Raw genomic sequence first — 19,236 nt, forward strand, 5'->3', positions numbered from 1 at the left:
TAAAGTTAAATTGTCCTTTAGCTCTGTGAAATATTGGCCTGTCAAATTCAGACACCTGTCCTCATATCTTTACCTGAACTTCTGATTATTACTTTGATGTGTGACATGTTATAAAAAACTATTAACAATCATCGCATTTTGTTTGATGGGATTGTTTCCCGGCTCTCATGGTGAGAACTCGGGTGATAACATCCGGTCCCTCTTAAAATGTCTTTATGAATGTTTTTGAAGTTCAAGCTATGTTTACAGATTTTTATTGAAGAGAGGCTGGACAGAATGTGTGCAGTTTGATCAGTTTAACTCTTACCTGTTAGAAAATGTATGTAATTTAACTTAAGTTCAGCAGTTGAGTTTTCCCATTGAATATTATCTGTGTTAGTGTTTTTATTTTCACATTCATTAGAATTTTAAATATATTTGATTGTTATTATAATTGACTTTGAGTTTGAGTTTCTTAACCTTTATATATGAAATATTGTAACATTTTTTAAAATTTACACACAGAGAAAAAGGCATTTGTGGCATTTTGTAGAGCCATATTTTTGTGTTTGCCTTCGTCTTCTTTTAAAATTATAATCAGTTATTTTTATGACGGTAACTGTTTGGAGTTGTTTTCTGAAAAGTTACATCAGCCAATACTAATTTGTTTGCTCACAAATCTTTAAATTGATTTGTTAAGCAGCAGATTGTGGTATTAATGAGAAACATTTTTATTTACAGGAATTAAAAAATTACTTGTCTTTACAGGGCTCCAGACTAACTTTTTTCACTAGGAGTACAGTGGCCTCAGTAACTGAAAATTTTAGGGGCACAACCAGAAAATTTAGGGGCGCATACCGTAAATCAACATTCTAACCAAATCTACTAATTTCCACTGTATTAATAATAAATACTTTAATAATAGATGCAGAAATTACAATGTGCTGTTTCAAATTCAGTGTCACATTTTATTCTGCACTTTTGAAGATGCAACAACAGGTAAACTGACAGCACCATCTTTGTGACACCAAATAGGTGCAGCCAAGATGCACAATAAGCGTGTTTGAGATCACCCAGGTGAACTCAACGCTGCGCAGATCACCTGGTGTGTGAAATATATTTTTGTTTTTGCTCCAACATCAACTGTCAATCATCACAAAAATATCGCGAGAAAGGGGTGGGAGCAAGGGGCAAACCTACCCGGACACAGCTGGAAACTGAACTGACTGAAAGCTGCCCTACAAACTACAAAACAATGCATTATGGGACATGTGTCCTGATGGTTTTTGTAGTGGAGTGATTAATTAAAATAATTTAAAATACCAATTCATTAAAAAAAGCTACATACATCACAAAACATTAAAATAATCATAAAATATATAATAACACAGATCATACTAAGGGGGAGAAGAATATTAAAACTAAATTGATGTTAAGGACAACAACAATTTCCTGTTCTCCTTCAGTCTTGCTGCAGATTCGCTTTCATCTCACAGCCCCCCCGCCTGGTGTCCCCAACGATCCAGCCGAGGTGCTGGTTCATCTCAAACACGTCTATCGTTGCATTTTCCCCAAGTATTTTCAGTGTGTCTAAAACTAATGTTGTTTTTGATCGAGCGTGTTTAAAGTTCAAGCCCCGTTAGCCGTCACGCATGTAGGTGTGGGAAATTTATTCTCCTCAGCTGACCCCACTCCCCCAACTACCCCTGGCCCAGGGCTTACTCGACTCCCGCGGAAGCGATGAGCTGCCGTAATAACAGCCGCGCATAAACCGTCTGATGCACCGCCGTAACCGTAACCAAAACCTAAACCTTCATCCGGTTCTGTGCGGCCCAGAGAAAAGTTCAGCACGGACTGCATGTATTTAGAAAATTATGAGCGAATAAATACTTTGTAAAGGAAAGTAAGGAACTGCTTAATGTGGTCCGGGGAGGGCGCTGTCAGGTTTCCTGCTTTCAAGCCCGGTCATTGTCACGCCCCCAAGAGTCATATACCCCACTGTGATTGGTTGGTCAGCTTCGCGCACGACAATGAAAAAGTGTCATTCATACAAACTGGCGGGCTGCAGTAACATTAAACCTTCATATTAAGGCGGGGGCCGCAAATAGCCTGCGGGCCGCGAGTTTGAGACCCCTGCTGTACACTCTGGCACTGGTACACTAGCTGCAGGTCGGAAGAACGAATCAATAGTTCGCTTGCTCATAGCTCAGACGCACGTCGCACGTTGTGATATTTTTCTCCGTTTCCTTCCCACAGATGTTTACGCGCACTCGATTATCTCTAGGCCCCTCCCCCTACACGCATTTTAGCCACTTAAAGTGGCTTTCCCTATTCTTCGCATACGCAGTGGCCGCCTCACAGACAGGCATCACGCGAGAGTGTACGTGCTCGCGTTTCATGAGTATGTGCGCGAGTGTGTGTCTGCCTGCGTGCGTGTGCGCTCGCGTCTCATTGATTATTTCATTGATCATTGACGTGCCCCTTCCAAGTTTAATGTATAAAAAAATACGTAGGGTGGGGGAGGCAAATTTACTGGTCGCACATGTGCGACTGGATGTCGCACACTCTCAAATTTTGGTCGCAAAATGCGAGCAATTGCTCGCAGTCTGGAGCCCCGCTTTAACCTTTTAATGCCCAAAATGTTGTCGACAACATGAACCCTGGTTAGGGTTGAGGTTAAGGTTAGGTTAAAGGGTTGGGGTTTGAGTTAAGGTTAGGGTTAACGTTTTGAAACCAGAGATGTTGCAGGCGACACCTAAATAACACACCCCATCCACTAACTCTTTGATTGTGTATCCAAAGCCACTTTTCTCTGCATCAGAATTAGTGGATTTACGTTGATTGCGTAAACACCATGCTATTGTAAAGGGCAACACTGCTTTCTCTTCAAGCATTAACATAAATTGCGTTACTGGTTGAAGACTTAGGGTAGTCGAAAGAATGTAAACACTGGAGCTAAAGCTCTGGTATTAAAGGTTCAAACTCCAGCTTAGCTTACTGGTTACCTGTTAACTTAGTAAATCACACATGCTGAAGGGTTGGGTTAAATGAGCTTTATTAAAGCTGTTCTACTAATTACAATTCTGCTGCTGCTCCTGTTAGAAAAAAATTTGTTTGACAACTCTAATATTAAATGTATGCTAAATTAGGAATATTTAAGAGAAATATGCGCTTTATTAACCTAAGGGCAACTAAAAGGTCATGCCTTGTCGATAGATTTTTTATTTTATTTCATGTGAATAGAATGGAATAGAATGCATATGGAACATTTTTTTTATAATCTTTGAGTTGCTATGTTTTTAATCAATACAATAAAACAAATATATTTTGATTTGATGTGTTAAATGTAAGCATCAGTCAGTCCTCCTCACAGTGCCTTGCTTCGAGGCAAACTTTCTACCCTCAGCATAATAAGGCAGTGCTTTCATTTCCACAAATTATGATATCACCACTAATGAGATGGGCAGCACTTCCTGCACACTTCCTGCCCATCAGCGCTCACTTCCTTCAAGTTGCAAACTGATTTATTGGCTCTAATTACCGTGGTGACAGCGGCATCAGTGTGGTCAGCTATCGCTCGCCGTATCCACCCCCCTCCAAAACAGACACGACTTGATAACAAAAGCGACAAAGGACAGGTTGGCTTCCATTTTTTTCCCTTTTGTCCCGAATACAAAGTTGAGAAGTGATTTAGAATTCTGAGGCTTCATTCATTGAACAATGTCCATCGGCAATGTTTGTCACTTCCAGCTGTTTGGGGAAACATTTCAACAGCAGTAACGGCAAAACTTAATTAACTGACTGAGTCAAAATTATGTTACATGATCAAGTGTAATTAACTCTGTTTATCAAACATATTCTCGCACTCTGAGAGCATTACACGTTAGCCTCTCTAATTACTGCAACAGCAAAAAGATATCAAACAAATAAGATAAAATATTGTTTCATAACACGACTAAATTAGCATGCACTTTAAGACTTATAATTAAGCTTCTGGAATTGCAGTTCCCTCGTATTTATGCAGCCTAAGAAGACAAACTGAGCAGTTCTGTGTAGTTTTGATTACATTTTGTATATTTTATCCAGCTTTTCTTTAAAATGCCCTGTAGGCCTGTGTCTGGGACCTGCTGAAAAAAGCATTTTGGATTAAATCTGAGCATGAGTTAATGTTGTAAACTTGTTAATTCTTCCCTGGTTACACCTCTGTTTCATATGAATTTCTTCTGCATTCTCCCTGTATCTTATTCCTGCAGTGTCTCAGAAACTTATTAGACGACAATTTTGAAGCTAGATGGCTTCCATTCAGATGGAGTCGGCTAATGTTTTAAGGGAGATCTGGGAGGCACGGAAGTTGCTGTGAACCTTTTTACCGCCACGCTCAACATCAAACCCAGTTTTTTTTAAAGTTATTGCTATATCTTTGGAATGAATCCTGTTAAATATTGTAGGCCCTTTGATCTTGATTAATTTACTCTCTATGTAATAAACCGTATGCAATTCATGCGGTTTCATATTTTTAAAAATCTTTCAACAAACTTCTAAAGCTCTTCATCAGTAATAAATCTTTAAAGAAATGCTTTGTTAAATTAAAATGTATTTTATTTTAAATCATTTTCCTTTAATTTATATTTGATAGATATATAAATATTTAAAAATAGGCCGAACTCTTCCTTTTTTCTTTCTTTCCAGAATCTGGGAATAAACGGTAAAGTTTGTTTCTGTGAGGAAACAACAGCTTATTTGCTGAAACAAGTTCAGACATCCACACGGCCGTCATGCAGTGTGTGAGCGAATCTGATGAAACGCAGACTTGTGAAACAGAATAGGAAGAACACAGCAAAAGAGACTTAACACAATTCCGAGTTCCCTCTAAAGGCAGAGCTGGATTTCTGTCTTCAGCTCAGCATGAAGCTCCTCAAAAGTAAACCTCCTTTTTTCAAACCCACACAACAATAATCCTGAGGATTCTGTTTAGTGTAGCAAGTTTACAATATATGCTGCTTAGCAATGTATAAAATATGTGACATATATGGTAAATGGTAAATACTTATAAAGCGCTTTTCTACCTTCTTCAAGGCCCAAAGTGCTTTACAGCAGTGTTTTTCAACCAGTGTGTGTGCCGCGGGACATGGTCAAGTGTGCCGTGGGAAATTGTCCTCATTAACTGATTTAACAACATTTTCCATCTCCAGGATTTCAGCTCTGTGTTCATCCAAACAGGTCCTGACAAAACACTAAGAAATTAGCTATATGAAAGATCATTAACTACTTTTTTCTTTGTGTTTATTTGATTCTATAAAAAACATTTTGATAAGAATGACGGTACCGCGAGTTAGCAGCAACTAACGTCGTTTTCTGAAAAGTCCCGCCCCTTTAACTGTCTCCACCAATCATTCTTGGATTCTTAATCACATGTCATCAGTCTGACCAATCAGAAGTGGTTAAAGTCTTCGCTTCCTTGCTCTGAATTCTGCTGATAAAGTTGCTCAGTTCCAACTAAAATACCAGCTAAAGCTTGTCTTTAGCGGTGTAGCTTTCCACAGAATCCAGTGTCAGACCGTGGAACAAGTGGAAAAAAAACTATGAAGCTCAGAGACACTAGTCTTTCTGCGTTCGGCTGATTATTTAACTACATCTCCCATCATGCATCGGGTTAAAAGTGACAGCGTGAGCGTGTCGGCGCACAACGAGTCTCTCCTCTTAACGTCTTGAAACAACAGCGGACACAAATCAAAAAGTTTTTAAATCTTCTAACTTAGCTTTTATTACATCTATTAGAAAAAACAGCTGCAACTTCCAGCTTTTTCTGCCACAATTATCACAAAAATGCGACGATGTGAGATCATGGAGGGACCGTGGATCAATACAGACTGTTTTTATCCTTTTTTTTTTTTTTTTTTAATGCTGGTGTGCCGCGGGATTTTTGTCAAGGTTAAAGTGTGCCGTGGCTCAAAAAAGGTTGAAAAACACTGCTTTACAGTCACAGACCCATTCACCCAGCCACACACACATTCACACACTGGTGGCGGCTCCACAGCCGAACACTGGCGCCAACCTTCCACCAGGGGCAGGGTGGGGTTCAGTGTCTGGCCCAAGGACACTCCGACTCATGGGCGTGCAAGGCGGGAATCGAACCTGCAATTTTACGATCATGGGTCGACCGCCCTACCGCTGCACCATGATCGCCCCATCTTCCTAAAACCATGGACACATTTAATATAACTATATGTTTTAGCTTAGTCTTTCACTATGAATTTGTGATCTATATTCACCCATTAGAGATTATTGCCAATTCTTTGGACTCATCCCACAAATCTTCAGCTATCTTACTTTTTTAATAGTTAAAAACACATAAATTAAGCATCTAACTGGAATATTTTGCAAAACTTGTCAATTGAAATGTTCTTTTACTAACTCTTTAAAATGATATAACTCATCTATTCCCTTCTCTCTGATTGGAACTTCTCTTTTTTGGTGGGGGAGGTACACTCAAATCTTTCTTCAGTCAATTAATTTTGTCCTTAGAAATCAACAATAAGTCAAACGTAGTAGTGCCATTGTGCGACTGTTAATCTGATGTGCTATTAATTTGGAATTCAAATGAGCATTGATGCACATAGCAATCAACAGTGATTAATGCAGCACCCATGGCATAAAGAGATAAGTCTCTTAATATGCTATATCCCCTAATGACACCCTCATGTGCACTGATTGTTAGTGATGTTGAAGAGCTAAATATTCCGTTTCTTTCTTTTGTATTAAAGTTGAGGTCTCACTTTTCCTAGTCTGAGTGAACAAAGTCAGCTTTTCCCTGGTGTGCAATTGTTAACACATATCTTAATTTTAGAAAAATAAAAATGACTATACCTTATCCTTAAGTCTGGGAATTGTTACAAACTTTAAAACCAATATTTATATTGAATACTTTTGAGATATTAGAATATTTTTGGTTAAAAATCCCACATTAGTCCTAAATCTCTTATTTTCTTTTAGTAGGGGATTCCAAGTTTCAGTTTTAAATCCAACAAATGTTTTAACTTGGTGCATAAAAAATAAAAAATGGAAATGTTTAGCATTGATTTTCACCAGTTAATAAAATACGCTGAATGAACAAAAGAGAAATCTAAATCAATTGGTGAGACCCATCTTCTGCTTTAAAAACAACATCTTGGTTTACAGTTTTTGAAGGAACTTGGCTGATAGGTTGTTCCAAACATCTTTGGGAACCAACAGCAGGTTTTCTGTAGATGTAGTCTTTCTCACATCCTTATGTCTCTTAAGGATCTGTGATGGTCATACCATAACCTACATTTCTTCTTGTGCTTTTTAACTCTGAAGATGGTTCCTAATGCCTTTGGCTCAATGTTTTAGGTCATTCTCCCGCTGCAGAATACATTTGGGGCCAATCATGCACCTCCCTGATGGTATTGCATGATGGTTTAGTATCTGCTTGTGTTTCTCAGCATTGAGACTACCATTAGACCAAATCTCCAACTCCATTTGCAGAAATGCAGCCCCAAACATTCGAGGAACTTCCACCATTCCTCACTGCTTCCTGCAGACTCTCTTTATTGTTCTTCTCTCCAGCTCTTCAAAGAACAAATTGCCTTCTGCTATAGCTAAATATTTCAGTCTCGAGCACCTGCGGCCATTTCTCTGTACCGTAGTTCTCGTGTTTTCCTGCATGCTTGAGTTGCTTGGCCTTTTCTCTATGTCGAAGATTTGGCTTTTTGGCTTCAACTCTTCCATGAAGACCACTTCTGGCCACACTTCTCCAACAGATTAGTGTACCTCGGTCCCACTCTTTTCTGCCAGTGTTTATCTCATTGGATGAATTGGATGGTTAATAACCATGATGTGTCTTTTATCTGCCTGCACTAAGATCTACTATCCTCAATTTTGGCTGTTTCTTTGTCCTTCATTCGTGCTTAAACAGCACATTGCGAAACCCTAGTCTGTAGTGAAATATTTGTCTGTGAGAGGCCTCGCTGATGCACTACAACTACCTTGTCTCCTGTTGCTGCGCTAAATCTTACCACAACATAAACCTGTCTTACACACTCACCTTGATAGCAGAGTTTGGCTGTTCCTCACCCAGTTTTAACCCTCCCACGCTGCTGTTTCTGTTTCACATCATGACTGGGTTTCAACCTACGTGTGGCATTCATGATCATTCACACTTGTTTGGTATATTTGGTTGATTTTGCATCAGACAATAATCCCACAAGATTCCTTATTTAGGCCAGCTATAAGAACTACTGAGAATGCTGGTTTGAAGGCAAAAGATAGTAATGCCAAACATTGATTTCATGTTGATTTATATCAAGTTCAGCGCGCTGTCACTTTAATATCTTCAGAATTCTTGTATTAAACGTGAAGGTTTTGTCAAAGCTATATTTTAGTTTCTTTCCCTAGATATTTAACAGTTATTCAAGTTAGGAGGGGGTTTTAGGAGTGCTTAAAGCTGTTTTAATGGGGAAATGGAGTGAATATCTCTTGTCCCTTGCTGTAAATTTTCATAAAGGTTTAGAAGCTGACTGGAGTACTTTGACTCACTCCAGTGACATTTTTAAGTCATTAATGCTTCCCACATCTTCCCTAGGGTGTGCAGCTCATTATGCAACCAGATAATATGAAATGCCATAATGTGATTTAGCCACTTTTATTATGTTTCTGCTGTTGCTGTTAAAATGTATATAAAGAAATCGGTTAATATCAGATCAAATGTCTGAAATGAAGGCAGTCTAATTTAATTATTAGATGTGATAAGAAATGTTTTTGACCTTGAATTATCTCCATGCACACACAGTTGTGGCAGCTATTCAGCAATAATATGCAAATGGTTAGAAATGATTATCGGTGATGCTCTCTGAACTCAATTAGCAAGTATCATCCGGTGATAAGTTGTCATTAGCATATAGCCTAGGTGCAGATCGCCTGACAGCTCAACTTAGAAATAGGAAGTCTTTTTTTTTTTTTACATTGGAAACAAACTTTCCCAACTCTATCATTTATTTTTCGTGGATTTGCTGGGTTTATTTAGCCCAATTATCATCAGCATCCCCCACATTTGCAGTATTATAGTGACAAATGTGAAGGAGCTGCTCCAATGATGGTTTTTACTACTTTTAATAAGTAATACATGCTATCTTTCTCTGTTAAAATCCTAAACATGAAAACCAAAAAGCCTTTGTACTTAAGTTACATTTATTTGCCACAAATGTTTCATTTAAATTGATAAAACTGTTTTGTCATTCATTTATTTGTATCTGTTTTGTTTTTCTTTCCTTTGCAGTGCAAGGACTCTGATAACAAACATTTATCAAATTCCTCTTTTTTGGTGATGGAGGGCATAAATTAACAAATAGGCTCAAAATTTGCATATCTGAGTAAATATTTATGTCAGATCAGGGTGAATCAGAGCTGAAGGAAAAATGTTGTCTAAAACACTAAAGAACATAATTGTGATGTAGAAAATCTGCTGGGTGGACCACAAGCTCCCTGTTCCGCTCCATTCAGATGCATCCACTTGTAGACAACAAGATCCATTCACGCTTTTGTTTTTCCTCGTCTCTCCTGGCATCTGGCTCAAAACTGTAGGACTGGATGGCGCCAATAATGCTCGTCGTTTTTGTTGCAACGCTAATGTTAGGTTAGGGGTGTGAGTTGCTGTAAGCTAGCACAAGAGCACATAAACAGAGAGCTCTCAGCAAAAGAGAAGGGAAGGGGGGGCGGGTTGCTCTGCAACAGTCGACCACTTAAAGGTGAATTTCTGATGGACTCCTGCCGCTCTGCAGAAAATATGTCCTAGACGACACAGTGTTTTGTTTTTTGGCTGAAAATAATCATAATCATATTCAAAGAAAACTCTGAATGCTTTATAGATCAGAGTGAGACTTTAAAGAAGCAAAATGAATCCCTGAAAAAAGCAGGAACCACAAAGTATTGCACATTTCAATAAATAACTTAATGTACCAAGATAAAACTGTAAATCCGTTTTTTCTAGGAATAAGCTGTAAAAGTTTGCTCCTTCAAACTCATATATTTCAATTCATGTTGCCAAATTTTGGAAGTTTGATTTAGATTAATGTAGACCTGTTTAAAATGGTTTTGTAAGTCTTCTGTGAAGGAGAGTATATTCTATTTTTATCCATCTCAATAAGTTTCTCACTTTAATTAATGGGAGGATGAGCTTCCAGAGGAACCGTCTTGTCTGTTAAAGTCCGTTATACGTCTGCTCTCACACAGACTCTTGGCTTCTATTGCTTTTTGTTGTTACCATGTGAGACAAATTTATGGGAAGCATTTCACATAACATTACAGATACAGATAACACTGATCAGTTATGTAGAGAGAATAGAACATTTGATGTTTCCCCCACCTTTGAGCTTAAAGGGAAAACGCTGCTGATTGCAGCTGAATTCTGCCCGTTGAGTCATATTTAGCTGGAAGCTGTGAGCAGCATTGATCTGCTCTTTTCTTCTGTATGTGACCCACAGATTTGAGCTGTGAACAACTTTTATGTCTGGAAAAATTTTAGTTACCAGAGAAAAGAAATAATTACATATAGTGTGTATATGTAGTGTAATCATCGTTGTGTTTTATTACATCTTTCAGAGCAATTTCGGTCATTTGACCTAATAATACTTTTATATGAACTTTCTTGAAGTTATTTACGTTTGGTTATGAAGCAAATTATTATGGATTTTGTCCAAACATAGACATAGTGCAACCGTTTTAAAATAATTAGATTGAGTATCGATATTTAGTTAACCCATTTGTGCAGATTGGTTGAATTTAGAGAGATATATCTCACAAAATATGGACTTAAAAACATGTTTTTTCTGTCATTGAGCTCCAAAAAAACAAAAAAAACGTTTAAGGCTCAGCTGCTTTTGATTTTGAGTCTGTTCTTGATCTTTATTACCCACTAAATAAAGATTTTACCGAAACAAACTTATTGTCTCTAAACAAATATGTACTTTTAAAAGCTAATGGACAATTGTTAATAGTACTTAAATCCCAAAATGAAAGGGTAATATCATTATTCACATAAAAGGTTAATTATGAAGCTGTTAGAATGCTTTTAGGAGGGTTTACTAAAATGGCGCAGCAACACTAAGATAAACTTGATTAGAATTTTTAACAGCGCATTTGGTCCCTATCTGTTGGCTTTTGCAGTAGAGTTGCCACGATTCTTTTAGAAAAATGAAGGTTAAGCTCTTGAAAAAGCAGTTGGTCTGCTTATCTGAGAGAAAAGTAGTGCATAAACTGTCAACATCTAGAAACTTCAGAAAGACGTAACGTGTTGAAAAAAGCAGAGGGGGTAAAGAAACAGGTGGAGCAAAAAGTAAATGTGAGCTGCTGCTTAGCGCAGTCTAATCTCAGTTCTAATAAAAAATCTAAACATGTTGAATAAAATATCATCTTTCTAGCTAATAATTAGGGTCCAACTGAATGTGTATAAAACATAAGCCCTAAATTACAATTTGGTCAGCAATGTCGATAAATGTGGAACATGAATATTTCATGGCTTGAGAATAATCTGGTCTCACAGCGCTGCTGTGTTAACAGTAATGACATTCCTGTTTAAGATCAGTTATTTTGGGCATTAAAAATAAAAAAAATAAAAATATTTTTCCATTGTGTTGAAACACTGACCTTCCAATAATCCGGGATCCCCGGTGCAAAAAAAAACAGAAGTGCAGAATAAGAAACCTAGAGGTCATGCCTGGATAACGACAAAGCCAGATAGCTCTTTTGGGGCTTTGTGTGCAGCAGATGTCTGCTCACCTGCCAGAGTCGGTTACTCCAGCATTACGTCTTGATGCTGCTTCACAGCCCGCTCATGAAACCCTGATGCAATCTACTCAAGTGGCACACCAATTGTCCTTGTTCAACCTTGCCATTTTGCATTATTCTCTGATACACATCTACATGTTAATTTAGACAGAAGTTGTTGTTGTGGTTTTTCTTTTTTGTTTTTTTTGGTAGAAAATCCTGAACATGCATTTGAACAAGTTGTAGTTGATTTCAAAATAATATATACACAGTTTTGCTGGATTTTCCTCTATAACAAAAGCTTCTTTTTATTGATGTAGTTTTTAGAGACAACACACGTCTGTTGGGAAGACTGGCTTGTAACTCTGAGTGATTGTGACAGCTCGCCTCTAAAACATCATCCCACTTAAGTTATCAACATTTAATTCTGCTGCGTCACAATAAACAAAACATTAACAATAGATGGTTATCTTTATCCTTAAATCCAACTAAAGAATATTTTTTTCCAAAAACATTTTTACTTTTGCTTTTAGTTTTGAATTATTATTTTTTACTCAAGTGACAATAAGTTTATTAAATTTGTGTCTGACAGTTTCCTCTTAGAAAAAAAGCACAATGGGGTTTTATTGGGAGGCTGCTAACCAAGCCTTTTCCTTCATTTTTAATTGGGTCATGTGGATGGATATTAATTCATTAATAAAAAACAAATGTAAGAAAAGTGGAAATACTTTGTAAAATGAACTGAAAACCATGTTGTTAAGCACATAGCTTAACACATTTCTCTTTGGTTTGTAGGGTTTTTCTTCGGGCCATCAGTCAGTACGCTGCAGTACTAAACAAGAAATTTCTGGACCTAACCAACTTTGAACTACAGGTAAGCATAACACGTAACCTTTTCTTTTAATTATTTTTTTTTGTATAACTTTTTGACAGCTTAGACGCACTACAATGACATATTAGGCACTGAGTCAGATAGTTTTATGCAGAACACTCTCACCTGCCATCCTAAATATAATTACTTTTATTTTCCTCCAACCCTATTATAAATATCCTCATTTGAATTTATAAATAATATTCTTTTAGATTAAATATGAAGCCTCTTTATGGAACATCTCATACAAGTGCACAGCTCTTTGCATGGCACTGACAAATGGTTACAACTTTAGATTTCCCCCAGCTGTTGTCTGATTGAAAGTACGCTCTCAAAGACATTGAACTAAATCACCGACCTCTTCATCTGCTGGGACAGCTTCCTGACATAGATGTATAACCATCTCCTGTAAAGCTTTTGATTTAATGAAACCATAAAGCTCCTCTGCCCACTTTGTGCAGCACTGAATAGCACCGTGGTCAAACGGGCCTTGAGGGCGTGGGTTGAATAATGCCTTTTCTTTCTCCTCTACATTGTTTCTGTCTATTTTTCTGGGTTAGCTGTGGAACAACTACTTCCACTTGGCCGTAGCCTTCCTCACTCAGGAGTCACTGCAGCTGGAGAACTTCTCGAGCGACAAAAGGGCCAAAATTTTCCAGAAGTAAGTAACAATACTCTGAATTCACAGGGCACGCTCCTCCTCCAGGTGAAAGCCTGAGTCACAACTGCCCCCAGGGGTGGATACAAGCTGTCTGTGGGTGAAAAATGGGCAAACCAGCAGTAAATATTAAGGTGGTAGACCGCTCTTTGAGCCTGTAGAGGGAAAATGTCAATGTACATTTTTTCCTTCGCAAAAACGTGGACGTCAGGTTGTAGCGAACAAATAACACACAAAGGGAAGTAAGGGGGAAGTAGGTGAGAAACAGACGTCGCATATACATTTTTTATTTTTTCAAGTTGGTGTTGTTCAAGTGATAACTGCAGCCTGACTGTTGGAATTTAGAAAAATTAGACAATCAGAGCGCATTTTTTGTGGGCCTCCTACAGGCTTTTGCATATCACATCCACACCCATGCGTGCAGCATTTAGGCGTGGCCAATAAGGGTCTTCATTAATGAATAGAGAGTTGTGTAAGGGCACCTTATGAAAGCAACACCTGTAGGTCATAATTGCATCTCCAAAATACAAAAAAAAAAAAAAAAAAAAAATGAAAATAACAAAGTGCAACTACATACTAAGATTCTAGTTTGAAAAAGTATGAATAAGGTGCTGCTGCTCAGATTCTTAAAACCTATACTTACCTCATCCACTCAGCTGTTCTGTCTCTACAAAGAAGCGTCTTATTGCATTAGTGCTTCTCAGAGTCTCATAATGCGCTCATACAGATGCATCCTTTCTATTGAGGCATATTTGCTTCATTTGAATTAGCTTTTGTCAGTGGTGCAACTGTCACAGTGGCTTCAGCTCGACTAATCCTTGTTCCTTAAGGCTTTATTATTAGCGCTGATAAACTCCTTTTTAAAAAAAAATAAAGAAAAAATGGAAACACAAGACAACAGCCAAGTGCAGAGACGAGTCGTTCCAAGCCTCCCACACCTCGCTTTTCTCGACTTGACAGCTTTCCCCAAAAGCAGCAGTTGTTTGTTTCACCTACATGAAACTTACAATTTTTGGTTTGTAAGTACAGAACGGGAGCTTTCAAGCTATTTCCAGATTGTTTATTTGACTTTCCCCAAGCATGTCATTTCCATCCAAACTGGTAGTTTTCACTGGAAAGGAAAAGAAGCACTACTAGACACATGTTGTTGTATTTCTAGTGCAAACTCACTATTGTATCTCTGTCCCTGCTTCACATGCTGTTCACCCTCCCTCTTCTTCCTCACCCTCTCTGCATCCAGTTGTCTGGTGTGCTGGCAAAGGAACTGTCGGCTCTGTCTGCCGCACTAAATATTGTGTCCTGCTGAGAAGTGCAGAACAGAGGTGAAATGAGAGATTGTGATGAAGTACTCTTTGGAGCCTGGCATTTTCCTTCATCATTCAGCTGCTGGTGCTTTCTGTGACATTCTTGTCCATTACTGCAGTCTGTGTAATCATAATGTCACTCTCAAACCTTCTGATACAAATCACAGATAAAGCTAAAAAAAAAAAAAGATAGGCTCGGAAATGGAAGTCTAACTCCAGAGTCTGTAGCAACTTCACCATTTGGAATTGTGTTTTGGTTGGTTTTCTTTTTTGTTATTTATTTTATCATTAATCATTAAACCATTTTCTTATATTCTGTATTTTTTTTTGCTTGGATTCTTTTTTAAATAAAAATTGGTTGAAAATGCTATAACAGCAGGTTTCGAAATGTTTGTTTCCAGTCCCTCGCAAGTTTTTAATCACAAAACTTTAACTTTAAAATATGCTATCAAATTAAACTTCGAGTTGAAAGTACACTATGATAAAAATGGTGTTTTTGGTGTTTTTAACATCTTCTTGTGGGATTTTTCTCCTGATGGAGGACATATATAAAGAAAATTATTCTTAAAATTGCATTTCTGAATATTTATTAATTCAAGGTGTGAATCAGGAGCAGATGAAATGATGGATGACGGGGAGTAGGTGCGGACTTGCTCCGTGCTAATAGTTCCGCCCACAACTCAAAGGCGAATTTCTTACAAACTTCTGCGGAAAGTGTGTCCAAGAGAACGACGCAGGTTTTTTATTTTTATTTTGCCTAAAACATCATAATCATAATTAACATACCACTGGGAAGGCTTTAAAAAAGATGAAAGATGATCAGAGTGGGACTTTAAGAACATGTCATCATTTTGTTTCTCCTCTTTGTAAACACTCGGCATGTCAACTCCTGGGATTTTGGAACAGAAGTCCTAAAAAATACCAAGTGATATTGCAACCCCTCTATCAGTCAATAAAAATGTCAAGAATCCTAGGATTAGCTTGAACAATTATTTTGGCTTGTGTTGAAAAATTGTTTTTTAATTGACTTTGCTGAAAATCAATTGGTGTTAATAATGTTTGACTTTTGCCTTTTTACAATCTCCATTCCTCTCTTTTTTTATCTTATTGTTTAGTACAGTCAATCTTGAGCTTTCAGAACTCAGCTGCAAATTCTACTTAATTTTTGTGCAACTAAATAAAGCAACCGTCCAAACTTACGTGAAAAAAAAAGTTTTTATCTTACATATCCCGTAACTCTTTTCTGACGGGCTGTTGAGCAAGTAGAGGTTTTGTCATTTGCTTATTTGAGGATTTTTGCATCTTTTCTTTATCCTTTATCTTTAGTTGTTGTTGAAAACGGATGCTTCCTAATCTTTTTCTTTTATCATGCTCTTTTTCATTTTACTCTCCACTTACTCCATTTCCTGTTAAACAAAATCCTTTTCCCGCTGACCCAATTGGGTAGCTCAACACATGCTGCAGAGACCTGTTCACCGCTGTTCCTCTGTTGGCGCCTTGTTTTTAGTTAACCCGTCTGAGATCCCTTTCTCCCGCCGCTGACAGGTATGCATTGTAGGTCCTGACAGGCGAAATTCACAGCTGTCAGTCTAGCTGTGTACAGACAGAATAAAGCAGCCTGCATCTTTCTTATGAAGACACAATTTCTCGTGCCGTCATTTACACACTCTGATGTGGAAATCCTTCCAACAGTCAATCCTGCTACACGCAAGTGAGTACACGGATATGAATAAAGGCAGTCAAGGATTTCCCGCATAATGCCTTACACTTTAACACATCCATAAATCCATTTAGAAACAGGCTTTTCTTTACAATTTATAATTCAGTCAACCCTTTCTCCAGGATCAAACCACAGGCCCTGCATCAATGCCTTCTTTGAAGGCTGAAGACCTTATAGTGGGTTGACCTGGCCAGCCTGTAAAGAGATGATGCAGCTTCCTTTGATGGATTATTTGAATACTCTTCTCCTTCCTATCAAAACACATTAGTGCGCTTTTTGTGAACCCGCTGGTCTGTGGGCCTGGTTTTAGAATTCTGCTTTGGCTGCTGGATGCTATTAGGTAGCAGAACATGTGAAAACGGCTCTGAATTGGTATTAGTTCTGGGTCAGCAGCAGTGTCAATCATAAATCAGAGTCCGTTTAGTGCTTTGCAATTTTGGGCCAAGGTTTCATGTAATCGCGGTGTGAGGCGGAGACATGGGGTCATCGGGCACGCCGACCTGTCCACATGAGTCTCTGACGCAGAAAACGCAGCAGCTGACTGGAACACAGCAAATATAAGGGGATCCAAAGTAAACCTATACATACATCTGATATTTTTGTGTAAAGTGAAAGTTTGGATTTGCTTTATTTGCAATTTACTGTTTTAGCAACATTCTGTTGGATTTGTATTTAGCTAAAATGTTATCATGTAAATATCTTTATGGGTTACGTAATTTTAAAATGACTTCATTTCACCCTGTGGTATATTGAATCCTGGAAATCCTTGAAAATCCTTGAATTACCACCTCTCAGTCTGCCTTAAAGGATCTGAATCCTCTGAGGAAATGCGCCCTTTAAAAGAAGAACAAATCAGAAATGTCAGATTGGCAGATTAATGCGTTTAGAGGCACATAAATGCGTGTGAACAAGTGAAATCAGCAAATATGAGGAAAATTATACACACAGTTCATTAGCAACAGCTTAACATAACATTTGTAATGATTGAAAGTTGTAGAAAAGGGGCCGTTCCCATGTGTAAGTCACAATTTGAAGGGTTTTTAGCAGGAAAAAAAAAGATGTTACTGTTTGCTTTACATGATACCAAGAGGATCTTTAAGTTGATGCTGTTTATCTTTTTTTTTATCTGTGTTGTAAACACAGTTTACAGCACATATAAACCAACAGAGCCCTGGATGGATGGATGTTTTGTTGCTTTGCTTTCTCAATCAGCCACACAGCCAGGCCGACGGCAGAGTTTTGTTGCAAAGCTCCAAAACAATATTAGGGTTCAGTGCTTTTTATTCCCAGTGGTTAACAATCAGTAAAGAAAAAAGCATTTATTTAGTTATCAGCATTCAGTGATGCAGCAAAAATGAGCTGTTATAGGTCGATTTAAGCGTAAGAAGAAGAAAAAAAACAAGTGGCCCTCTCACCAAGATTATCCTTAAAGATTTTTTGAAATGGTTTAGGTGATCTGTTTAAACCTCCAGAACATTTCCTATGTGTTTCAGGTGATAAGTTTCAGAGAACGACTACACTTCACTTCACTTTTCTTCATTTACTCTTTGTGTGACCTTCTGTGACCTTTCAGCTCACCTTGCCCTCTATTTGACCGGAGACTTTGGGAAGGATCTATTTTGTGAAAGCAAACGATGCAATTTTTTTCTTCGTTTTTTCTGCAGCCTCAACGTAAAACTGCTTGATCAAACACTATACGTTCTGTCATCCGCCCTGTCTTTATTTTTCTTTGAATGCATAAACTGAGCCGTAGATGGATCATCCCTGACAGCCACTTCACTACCAGCATGTGTGCATGTTGTAAACTTAGAATGGCAGCCATAACTCATTAGCGTTCTGTGCCAGGGAGCATCATAAAATTGTATTTAATGCTGACCAGGCACTATAAATCTTTTACATTATAGATTTCACTCTTAAAGTCGTGAACCACCTTCAACCATCCACTGGATATACTTGTTTCTGTAAAAGTGTAAACAAACTGCAGATGTTTTTGGAGCTTTTTTGTACAAAAAAAAAAAGGAGTTGAGATGTCTGTGTCTGAATAAAATAACAAGTCAATTCTGGATGCGGACACACCGCAAAAACAGGCCCTATAGAAAAGAAATCCTAAATTCTTACACCGTTTGCAGATTTTCTTGAAAAAATCTGCCAATGATGTTAGAATAATGGTCTTACCAAGAATTTTTATTTTAAGCAAAAATTGACATGTTTTCTCAAACTAAGTTTATTTTGCTTTAGAAAAAAAATCTCTTGATATGATTATTTTTCTTGCAAGAGATTTTTTTTTTTGCAAAAGTCTTTTTTACTTTCTTAAGATTCAGTTTTTGGAAATGCAGATGGATAATAGATTTGGATAATAGTTTTTTTTTCCATTTTTGTGTTGCAGGTACCAGGACATGAGAAGACAGATTGGCTTTGAAATAAGGGATATGTGGTACAATCTTGGTAAAGTAACATTTTGAATGGTTCCACTGAATAGTATTTCATTCATATAGTTATCATCAGTAAATGTGTTATTGGAGCAATAAGCTATGTGTTGAAATATGGTACAAGTTCGGAACTATTGTAGTGGTCCATCACTCTTTACTGAGGCCTTTTACAAACCAGCAATTTTTTTTAATTTTAGCTAAAAAGTACTTTATGATTGAAAGGTTTTTGTTTTTGTTTAACAGGAATAGAAATACTTATATTTTTTAGTAGTCATGATTGGAGGCAGACTGTAATTTCTGCCTCTATTTGTGAAAATCTGTGAAAATGAAGGAGCTAAATATAAACAATTATGTTTGTAATGTGCTGAGAGGGCAATCAACTCTCACAGGACGGAGATTTCTCTCAAATTAGGTTGTAAGATTTCCTCACCTGAGTCTCCCCATTCATCATTACCGTCTCATTTTGATTCTATTATAAGAGCTTTCTGTCATAC

General features: G+C 37.7%; 1 protein-coding gene across 4 annotated transcripts in view; it reads left to right on the forward strand.

Annotated features, from left to right (window-relative positions):
• The window catches only part of dock1 (dedicator of cytokinesis 1), a 176,926-nt gene that overhangs the window by 118,957 nt on the left and 38,733 nt on the right, over positions 1-19,236 (forward strand). For all 4 annotated transcript variants that reach the window (XM_023949686.1, XM_023949687.1, XM_023949688.1 and 1 more), the window contains 3 exons: positions 12,556-12,634; positions 13,192-13,292; positions 18,700-18,758. In XM_023949686.1, the coding sequence (XP_023805454.1) occupies positions 12,556-12,634; positions 13,192-13,292; positions 18,700-18,758 (239 nt within the window). The remainder of the gene's footprint in view (positions 1-12,555; positions 12,635-13,191; positions 13,293-18,699; positions 18,759-19,236) is intronic.

The sequence above is a fragment of the Oryzias latipes genome, chromosome 19 (genome assembly GCF_002234675.1).
Source record: "Oryzias latipes chromosome 19, ASM223467v1".
Taxonomy (NCBI): Eukaryota; Metazoa; Chordata; class Actinopteri; order Beloniformes; family Adrianichthyidae; genus Oryzias; species Oryzias latipes.